Below are 10,854 nucleotides of genomic sequence, written 5' to 3'. Positions count from 1 at the left end.
TCTTGTAGGATCTTCGTTTTCAAACTGTTATCTTTGTTATGGGATTTTCCTCACTTCCTGTAAATGCTCGGCTTAGACTAACTCTAACCCAACCCACGCGGATGTCGTTTCTTCGATGGTGATTTATTTGTGCAGAAAAAAAAGAAGAGGGAATCGAAGATGGAAAAAACGAAGGATATAGGAAAAACCAAAGCATCGTCAAAAGAAACACCAAGAACGACACCAGTTATGACACGCAGTAAAAAAAAGGTGAAAAGACGAAGGCTCCAAACCAGAAGCCAGATACAGAGGAAATCACCTCACCAATAGACACCAATACAATAGCAGCAGCATCGGTCAAAGCTCTGGCGACCAAAGCCGATGCGACAAAGAAAGCAGCAGCATCTCGTCCCCATGAACGACATGAAGGATTTGCGAACTCAACAATGCAACAACCAGACTTCGGAATGCCACCAACAAATGAGATGAACCAAACTCTACCAGTTATCCATCCCCCGCTGTCAGAAAACCAACTAGCGCTCCCTCGTGTCGAACTCCCTGTAAAAACCACCGATCTGCCTAATCCTTTGATCCAAACGTTTGATGAAGATCATACTGTGGCCATTAGAGGACAAAGGCAGGTCGGAACTCCGAACCAAGGATCGAATCATTCCCCCCAACTGATGACGGAGCTTGAGGAATTAAAGAAAAACCAAAAGGTGTACGCGGATTCCATAGCATTGCTAGCTCGAGAAAACCAAGAACTCAAAGACAAGATTTCCCAGAGCTTAGAAGCGTCCCCCCAGCATGACGAAGCAAATTATAAAGCTCCTGAGCCTAATCACGATCGACGAATCATCTTGACAAATGCCAATAATCCCGAACCATGAACCGAAAATCTGCTAGAGGAAATGGATCATCCGACCCAGATTAAGATCCCGATGATTCAGACTACTTCGATAGTGAGAACCGAAGACCGGGACGATCCAGGATCCAAGAAGATCATCAGCGGGCAATGGAAGATCTTCGTACGGAGATGATGGATGAAATCAAACAGTTGAAAGCTATACAACGGGTAGGAAGACTAGAATAGGTGATGAGAGAAGCTAGCACCACACCTCTGACCCACCAGCTGGACAAAGCGCTCATCCCTCAAAAGTGTCCCGTCCCAGTATTTGAATGTTACGACGGATCTAGCGACCTTGCAGCTCATCTTCGGTACTATAATCGCGTCTTAGCCCGATGGGAACAAAACAATGCAGTCCTTTGCAGATACTTTCCTTCAAGTCTAAAGGGGTCGGCACTATCTTTGTTTGACAACTTACCGCCCAATTCCATCGATTCTTACAGCCAGCTCTGTGAGAGATTCTTAAGAACGTACATGTACAACAAGGATGTCAACGCCGGGATGGACAAGCTCTTTTCGCTGGCAATCGCTTACAAAGAGATCAGGGAATATACAGACATGTGGCACAAGATTTGTCAAGCTATAGGGAACGCAGATCCAGTGGTTAGCATAAATTGTTACAAGTGGGGTTTGGATAGAATGAGCCCTCTATTCTTTGAGATCCATGGAAGTGTGCCAACAACCGAAGGAGATCTTCGAATCATCATCGAGAAGCATGCCCATTTGGAAGAAATTCAGCGAGAAAATCCAAGGGCTCAAATGCAGAGATCGCATCGGACCAACTCAGCCGAACAAGTCAGCGGATCCAAAAGGGGTAACTCAGCAGAACGTCCACGCGAAGATAGCAGAGGACGAAGAGATGATCGTCGGCGTGACGAACGGAAATTCGAAGACCAAGTCTTCACAAAATTGAATACCAACTACACTCGCGTCCTACGAGAAATCAAGGATCTAGAAGGTCTGGAATGGCCTTGGTCCAAAGGGAAGCAACCCCCTAGCACCGAGAAATCAAGAGATTACTGCGAATATCACTGTTTCAATGGCCACCAGACCGAGAAATGCAAGAATCTCAAAATAATGATCCAAACGTTGACTGATGCAGGCGACCTCAAGCAGTATATACAAAAGGCAGATAACGAAGATAAGACCAAACGAAGCAAGCAAGTTCAACTGCCAGAGGGAAATCGAACACTCAACACCATCTCATGTTCCGAAGCTACAAGACCCTCATCAACAACACAAATAGGGAAAAGGTTAAGGAAACAATTCGAAGACTACTGTGAATTATACAAGATCGATGGGGTGGAAGTGGACGAACACGATCAATGGATGAACGCGCCTATGACCTTCGATGTAGGAGACATCGATGACGATATGGAAGATCACAACGACCCCTTGGTCCTCACCTTACCAGTGGAAGGATGCAACATCAAGAAGATCCTCATTGATGGAGGGAGTTCAGTAAACGTTTTATTCTACGACACATTCAAGCGAATGGAGCTTAACGACGAACAACTGATGTCTTCGTATTATACCATCTAGGGGTTCAATGGGGCACCTACCAAGCCATTAGGATACATTGGTTTGCAAGTAGACGCAGGACCAATGAAAGTTGATACTCGATTCAGTGTAGTGGACGCTCCTTCCCCCTATAACGCCATCATTGGACGAAGATGGATGCACAAGCTCAAAGGAGTGGCAGCGACCTATCACCAGTACCTTGGATTTCCGATACCCGAAGGGGTAATGAAAATAAAGGGAGATCAGATCACCGCTCGGGAACGGAAGGCTCTACAAAATCAAATCAACAATGAACAAGATGAGCAGCGGAAATCCCGAAGAGCCCGAAACAAAGAGGCTGCGAAAGAGAAAGCAATTGATCTTTATCTCGAAGAAATTTCTGGAAGGAGTCTGACAAAGGAGAGCATCGTTCTAAACGCTAAGGAAGTACTTCGACAGTAAAGGAGGCTGAAGAGCCTACCAAATAGCAATTAAAGAATGTCCCTCACCTAGGGGAACCAAAGCCTACGTTCACACCCGTAGAACCCGTGAAGGAGATCAATATAGGGACCAAAGAAAAACTGAAGGTGATCAAGATAGGGACCTTAATGGACAAAAAAAGAGAGATATCCCTGATCAAGATGCTCAAGGAATACACAAATATCTTTGCATGGAAATTAAGATACATGCCAGGGATTGATCCGAGGATAATTCGGAATGAGCTTCGTATAAAGCCAGGCACCCCACCCTTCAGGCAGAAGGTACAAAAATTAGCACCAGAGTATCATAAAGCTATTGATAAGGAACTCCACAAGCTGTTAGAAGCAGGATTCATCAAGGAAGTCAAATACCCAACGTGGATCTCTAATATAGTCATAGTGCCGAAAAAGAATGGAGGAGTCAGAATATGCATCGATTTCACCAACCTCAATAAAGCATGTCCGAAGGATAGTTACCTACTCCCAAGCATTGATCAATTGGTAGAGGTTGTCGAAGGATACAAAGAGTTATTGTTCATGGATGGATATTCTGGTTACAACCAAGTGGCATTGGCAGAAGAAGATCAACAACATACATCATTCTACACCCCGCACGACCGCTATTGTTACACAAGGATGCCCTCCGGACTTCGAAATGCAGGGGAAACATACCAGAGGATGGTTGATACTGTCTTCAAACGATGGATTGGGAACACCTTAGAAGTCTACGTTGACGATATGCTCGTCAAAAGCAAGTTATGTAAGGATCACCATCAGGACCTGAGAGACATCTTCGAAGCAATGGGGAAGCACAACATGAAAGTGAACCCAGAAAAATGCACGTTCGACGTCACCTCAGGGAAATTCCTTGGGTATCTAGTAACAAAGAGGGGCATCGAAGTAGATCTTGCGAAGATCCAAGATATCGTAGAAATGTCGTCCCCAAAGAACTTTAAAGAAGTTCAGAAGCTCAATGGATCCTTAACAGCTCTGGGAAGATTCATCGCCAGGTCATCGGACAAATGCAAACATTTCTCCAACATCCTCAAAAAAGGGAGCAAGTTTGAATGGACCGCTGAATGCGAAGAAGCTTTTCAAAAGATCAAAGAATATCTAGCCACGATCCCAATCCTACAAAATCCCGATCCCGACGAAGTACTGGCCCTTTACATAGTGGCAACCGAAGATGTAGTCAGCGCAGTATTGGTCAAGACGAATACAAAGATAGAGAAACCTATTTATTACGTCAGCAAAACTCTCAACACGGCAGAAAGAAACTATACGAAGATCGAGCAGCTCATCTTGGCGCTAGTGTGGGATACCCAAAAGCTAAGGACTTATTTTTTGACTCACTATGTTCGGGTTCCATGCAAAGCACCGTTGGAAGCGGTTCTCAAGAGCAATGGGAAAGTAGGAAGGATAACAAAGTGGAACACTCACCTTGATCAGTTCAACATTATCCATGAAATCCAACACTCCCAAAAATCACAAGTCTTGGCGGATGTCCTCGCAGACCTACCTCTGGACAATAATGAGGAAGTAAGGGGCATACCATAAATAGACGAAGGCAAAGACCCATTTGAAATCCTCGAGCCCTCAAACCAAAGGCGATGGGAGGTTTTCGTTGATGGATCGAAGAATAGGGAAGGTGCGGGCATATGCATCGTAATCACCACTTTTACCGGAGAAAGGATCGTGCACGCATTAAGGTTGGAATTCAGAGGGCACACCAATAACATCGTCGAATATGAAGCTGTAGTGCACGCTCTTCGTTTGATAATAGAAATGGGAATAACCGAAGTACGCCTTACAAGTGATTCACAACTGGTTATACGACAGATAGGGCTAGAGTATAATGTCTACGACGAGACTCTTTCAGCATACATGGCCTTGGTCCAGACTCTGGCATCCCAAATACCAAATATTAAATTTCGGCATTTGTGCAGAAAAGAACTTAGGAATGCCGATGATTTAGGTTATATATCATCCATGCTGAAAGATGAAAGCATTCAGGCAATCAAGATAACAAGAGTACACGAGCCCTCGGTCTTCCCTCAGGAATCCTTCGCTATAAATCGTGAAGACGACGTAGGGGAGGATATCGCTGACGATGATGTAGGGGAAAAAATCGATGATGAATTTCAGGAAGATGATACCATGACAAGATATAACGAGGACGAAGACTTCAAAAACGAAAAAGATTGGAGAATCGAAGTTCATCTCTTCCCTAAAGAAGGAACGCTACATACATACCTGAAGCAGGCTAGAAAAGTGAAGTCAAAGGCGGGAAGGTATGACCCCAGGGACGGAATTTTATACAAGAAGTATTTCCTCGGACCATTATTACGCTGCCTATCAAGAGAAGAAGGACACCGGGTTTTTAAGGACATACACTATGGGGACGCGGGTAACCACAGTGGAATGAGATCCTTAGCAGACAAGGCAAAAATGCAGCGGTATTACTGGCCAACAATGATACGTGATGTTGCGAGAATGTCGAGGAGATGTGAGGAATGACAACGCTTTTCCAAAAGAATCCATGCACCGGAAACAAAGCTGAATTCGGTGGATAGCCCATGACCTTTCTCGAAGTGGGGCATAGACATCGTGGGACCCCTGATCGAAGGATCGGTGAAAAGAAGATTCTTGATAGTAGCCACGAATTATTTTAGTAAGTGGGTAGAATCCAAGTCCCTAGCAAGAATACGCGACTCAGATGTATTCATGTTCATCTTCCAAAACATTATTTGCAGGTTTGGCATCCCAGCAGAAATTGTCTCCGACAATGGCAAGCAGCTGCAAGGGAAGAACATTGACATGCTCTTCGATACCTTCAAGATCAGGAAGAACAAATAAATCCCCATATATCCTCAAAGCAACGGCCAAGCAGAAGCCACAAACAAGACCCTTCCCTTATTCTCAAGAAGCAGTTGGACGAACACAAGGGATGATGGTGTGAGCAATTACACAACGTGTTGTGGGCATACCGAACAACGCGAAGGTACGCCACAGAAAAATCGCCGTTCCTCCTCACCTATGAAGCCTAAGCCGTCATCCCAACAGAAATCATCATGCCAACCACGAAGACCGAAGCATGGGAGAAGAACCTTACAGCGGATATGATGCTAGAAAGGCTCGATGATTTGGAAGAAAGAAGGGAAACAACGCTACAAAGGATGGATAATTACCAACGAAGAATGGCGAGGGAATACAATAAGAAGGTTAGGCTTAGAAACTTTGTAGAAGGACAGTATGTGCTGAGAACTTACCCCAATACCAGCGAGAGAAGAAGTGGGGCAATCTAGCACCAACATGGGGGAGGACCTTTTGTTATACATGATATTGCAGGAAATGGATCCTACTACCTGCGTAACCTAAAAGGAGAAGTCCTCAGACCCTCGTGGAATGCGAAGTATCTCAAGCCATACTATCCATAAAAGCAACGCAGTTCTACATCTGCGTGAAGAGCACCAGAAGAAGAAGACAGCGTACCCGCTTGACATGTTTCTATCTCTGGACGAGGAATAACAGACCTCAACTCATCAATCGAACGAGCTTTTTGAATTCTATTGGGGAAAGTAACTATTTACAATATCTTGGGACTCCCCTATCAACGTCTATAAGTGTAGGACCATGGGGAAGGCTTCCAACAGAAAGAGATACCCAACCAACTAATAAGACAACGTCTCAGCGGGATGAATGCATGTAAATACTTTAATAACGCATTACATATCCGGGAACGCTGCATCAACCCCCACCGCTCGGTGATCCTCTGAACAAGGATTAGCCAACGCGGTGATATGTCCAAAGTCAATAACGAAGGTGCATACCTTCATTACTTCCAACAAACACTTTTATTATCTACTTAATTTTCAATGTCTATTTACTCGCTGCCTAAAAATCAAATAAACTAATGATGCAGTTAAAGCAGAGTTGTACATATCCAAATAAAGGATGATTTATTCCATAAAAGTTGATTACAAGTTCGGATAAATAAGCAAGAAAAGAAAGTTACAACAAAAAATGTCCCGGAGCAAAGTAATCAACAAAGATCAACTTTCTATGACATATGCAGAAATATACTTCTACTTGGAAGACTCCACATGATCAGCAGGATTCTTCGATTGAGACGAAGGAACACTTCCTCCTGAAGAAGGATCAGAGGAATAGGTCATCGTATCGGGTACAGGATGACGAAGATATTTCTTGGTAATACCATGGTCCCTTAGAAGGCCTTTCTTAATCTTGGTCAACGTCTTGTTGATCTCCTCTGCAAGCTGACTACGAGCCTTATGCGCAATCATAGTGGCCTTGAGCTCAGACTTCGACAACGAAGACTTCATCTTAGATACCTCCTTAACCGCCTCCTTTGCGGCTTCGTCCCGAGATCCAGCCAGCCCTTCATAATACCTAGCCTGACCCTGCTGGTGTACTAGGTCAGATTGAGCCTTTTCAAGCTTCTCATTTGCAAGGCTAATCTGTCCCTCGAGCTCTGAAAAAGAAAACACAAATACGTGAGAAGATCAGAGTAAAGGAAGTGCTCACGACCATACAAATATATACCATCGACATTAGCCGAAGCTATTTCATATTCATTTACTACCGCATCTCGGGCATCGTCGAGGAAATCATACTCTTACGGAAATTTTCTTATAATCCAATTGAAGATTCGTGAGAGCAAACTGACACCCATCCAACTCTACCTGCTTCATGGAATCTAAATGTCGATGGTGGTTGACTTCGTTATTCATCTCTTTTATCCCTTTATTAAGCCTGTACATATTAATCTCAAGACTTTTCTCGGAATCCACTAAACGAGCGACATCGTCCCGAGAAGCCGCTAAAGCATTGCTGAGTGCATAAGCCTCAGCCCTGGCTTCGTCCTGAACCTCAGGGTCAAGAGATGAACGAGCTTGACGCAGCTACTCTTCTAAGTTCTCTATCTGGGTTTCTAGACGAGAAATACTCTCACGCGCTTCGTCTAGACCTTTTTGGGTCCTCTCTAGAGTCTCGTTAAACTGTTGGCGATCAGCATTATAACGATTTTGCATGTCAACCGCCAGTTGCCGTTGCTGTCGATAATGAGCCATAAATTTATTATGCTCATCTGCCCGAGCGTTCCACTTGTCTGCCTCTTTTTTGATCTTCTCCACTAATTCCTTAATCCTAGAATCTTGACGAGTCCTCTCATTCCGAAGCCATGTCAACTCTCGGATATCAACCACTGAAGATAGGGCTGGAGACTCAGACAACACACTAAGAAGACAAAAGAGGAATATGAAGGGAAGAAAAGAAACAAAGACAAACCTTTAGAAGACGAAGCATCTTTACGGTCTTTCTCCAACTCACTACGAACTAATGCAAGCTCAACACGAAGCTTCTCCTTCTCGGCTCCGATCTGATCCTTCCCCTTCAGACGGTTCTTCAGTTCCAATATCTCATTTTCCTTAGCAGCAATAAGCACTTCAGCAGCGTTCAACTCTTCTTCCCTATGACGAAGCTTTTCCTCAAGCTTGAGGGCCTTCGCCTTGAAGGATTGGTATAGAGTATTGTTGCAATGTTCACTTCTCATTATCTACGATAATCATGAACACACCATAACTATTAATAAAAAGGTATGCCAGCAATAAAAGATGGGACCTACGATAACTTACTTCAAGAACACGTTGTTGGGGATAACCGTACCGGTACCCATCAGGGATAACCATCATTTTAGCAACATAATAAGGGGGATCGACCAATAAGCTGGTAGAGGTAGTTCCCAAATTCTTTTCCCAACTTTCGGCAACGTCATCAGGAGACGACAGTTGCATCCTTTGACGGGTAAAGGCATCAGAGTTTTTCTCACCAGGTATCACTGGGGCAGGGTTCGGCACAAACATCAGACTTTTCTTCATCAGCCAATCCAGTATAGCATCATCACCATCCTGCATCAGGGCTCTATCAAAATCCTCCGAAGGTGAACCAGGGGAAGTTCCAATATCAGTCGCGTCCTCTTCACCAGTGGAACACCTCTTGGCCCAGGCCTCCTCATTAACACGAGTCTCATCGCCCTCTTTACCAGCTGCCCTTTCGCCACCGGTCCTAGCAACCTCTTCATCACCGGTACCAGTAGCCTCTTCATCACCGGTTCCAGCTGCCTTTTCGCCGCTAGCCTCAGTTACTACCACACCAGCGGTTTTCTCACCTTCATTCCCAAGAACATCCCATTCATCATTCGGTGAAACCAAAGAAAACTCCTCAGCTAGTCTCATCGCAACGTTAATATCCATCAGACCATCAGTGGAGTGAATCTTACCAAAAGAAAATTCTGCGGGTTTTTTTTCTTGGCTGAGGCTCAGCATCCCCATTCCCCTGGGCTTGGGCCGATCCAATAGGGGGATCGTTCATCGGAATGTCAGACATAACTCTCTCTTCGTGGGTACCACCATCGTTGCTTGCATCCTTCTCATGATTAGGAGGGGAAGTATCTATTCGTTCCTTATCATCAGTAACCTCCTCTTCGTCCTCAACATCTTCATCATTCACAGGGCTGTTAACCTCGTCCTGAATGTCCGCCTCCTCTGCAGGGGCAGTAGAAGACTGAACCGCACCAATCTTCTTTTTCTTCTTTTCCTCAGGATATAACACTCAACGCATCAAAACGACGACTATTTACCTTAAACTAAGAAGAAAAGGGGCAACATAAGAGACCATACCTTGGCAGCGGCTTTACCCTTCAGAGGAAGGTTAGCATCGGAGCTTTCGTTTTCATCAGCAACATCAAAGGCATAATCGAAACTCATGCCATCGAAGTTCAACCGCCAGGTACAGAAGTCACCATAGCGAGATGGAGCACTATCACGAGGTTGACTACCAGCGGTAGGATGCCAACCCCGTGGACCAGGTACCCAACCATAAGACCAAGGACCGACAACTTCAATAACGGTGACATGCCACTCATAGTCATGATCACGCTTGAGCTTTTCACGACTAGGAAAGAGTTTCTACTGAGAAGTCCCTTCGGTACCAGGAACGTAGCGAAGCTTTGAATCACTCACCTCGCTTAAGAGACGACTTCACCACGAGAAGCAGGAATTGAATGAAGACTTACACTCCAAGGCTTGCGGTTCCTACGGTTGATATAATCCCCAAAATAGGCATTAAAGCTTGCAGGAGTATACAAGTCTCTTTCGATGGGATCGGGAGTATAGCAGGTCATCGTCGTTTCACCATGACTACGAAGATAACACTCCCTCAAGTTCCGAAGATAGTTCCCACTTAGCTGCACAACTGAACGACAATGAGTGTTTTGAGTGGAACCTTCGCGATTGGCCAGAACGTCATAATAGAAAGAATCACCCGACCTATACAAGGGTAGCATCAAACCCGCCTCGAAGGCTCCCATAGTAGTCAACAAATGAAATTCATCATACTTATAATTCACGATCATATCATAGGTAAGATCATCATCTGGCGCAAAGAACTTAACATCAAAAGTTTCGAAGCCACGCTTCTTCTTGAACGCTTCGAGATCCATATGCTTGAAAGTGACTTTCTTCTTCCCCACCGAAATGCTTCGTATCATCGGAACAACATCAGAGTCATCGGGCTCATTCAACAATGGCTTCTTCGCTTTTGGTGGATTTAAATCAGAGACTTTCCTTTTAACCGATGGATTCCTCGGAGGGTCCGCTGGGGGAATTGTAGATTTTGAAGAAGACTCCTTCACCAAAGGAATGGATTGCGAAGCCATAGGTATCGACTGCATCGACTCCTGAGGAGGTAGGGACTGAAGAGGACGAAAATTTGATGGTTCAGTGTGCCGGGGAGAAGGTTGCTGCACACCCTTAGGATCAACACGCTGAGAAGAGGGGTTAGCCACTGGACGATTAACCGCATATCGAGACCCTTTCGGTGGATCTCCTTTCTTCGTAATAGAGACCCTTGGACCCGAAGATGATGGAACTTTCTGGGCTCGTGGATCCGGCGGCGAAGGCCTTGGCGGAC

The 10,854-nt window shown here is 44.9% G+C and overlaps 1 protein-coding gene across 1 annotated transcript; it reads left to right on the top strand.

Moving 5' to 3' along the window:
- Positions 1–1,075: 1,075 nt before the first annotated feature.
- LOC113305712 lies at positions 1,076–2,848 on the top strand. Its single transcript, XM_026554725.1, has 3 exons — positions 1,076–1,844; positions 1,989–2,347; positions 2,429–2,848. The coding sequence occupies exons 1-3, from the start codon at positions 1,076–1,078 to the stop codon at positions 2,846–2,848; spliced, it is 1,548 nt and encodes a 515-aa protein (XP_026410510.1).
- The last annotated feature ends 8,006 nt before the right edge of the window (positions 2,849–10,854 follow it).

Source organism: Papaver somniferum, chromosome 8 (assembly GCF_003573695.1).
Source record: "Papaver somniferum cultivar HN1 chromosome 8, ASM357369v1, whole genome shotgun sequence".
NCBI classification, from domain to species: Eukaryota; Viridiplantae; Streptophyta; class Magnoliopsida; order Ranunculales; family Papaveraceae; genus Papaver; species Papaver somniferum.
Note: the sequence above shows the minus strand (reverse complement) of the source record. Positions and strands in the feature narration are given on the sequence as shown.

What these genes read in the sequence shown, in the direction of transcription:
- LOC113305712 (XM_026554725.1), top strand. Translation starts at nt 1,076, where the DNA reads ATGAGAGAAGCTAGCACCACACCTCTGACCCACCAGCTGGACAAAGCG. An exon ending in AGAAATCAAGGATCTAGAAG is followed by an intron (nt 1,845 to 1,988) that starts GTCTGGAATGGC and finishes TGACTGATGCAG; the next exon opens with GCGACCTCAAGCAGTATATA. An exon ending in TCATTGATGGAGGGAGTTCA is followed by an intron (nt 2,348 to 2,428) that starts GTAAACGTTTTA and finishes TATACCATCTAG; the next exon opens with GGGTTCAATGGGGCACCTAC.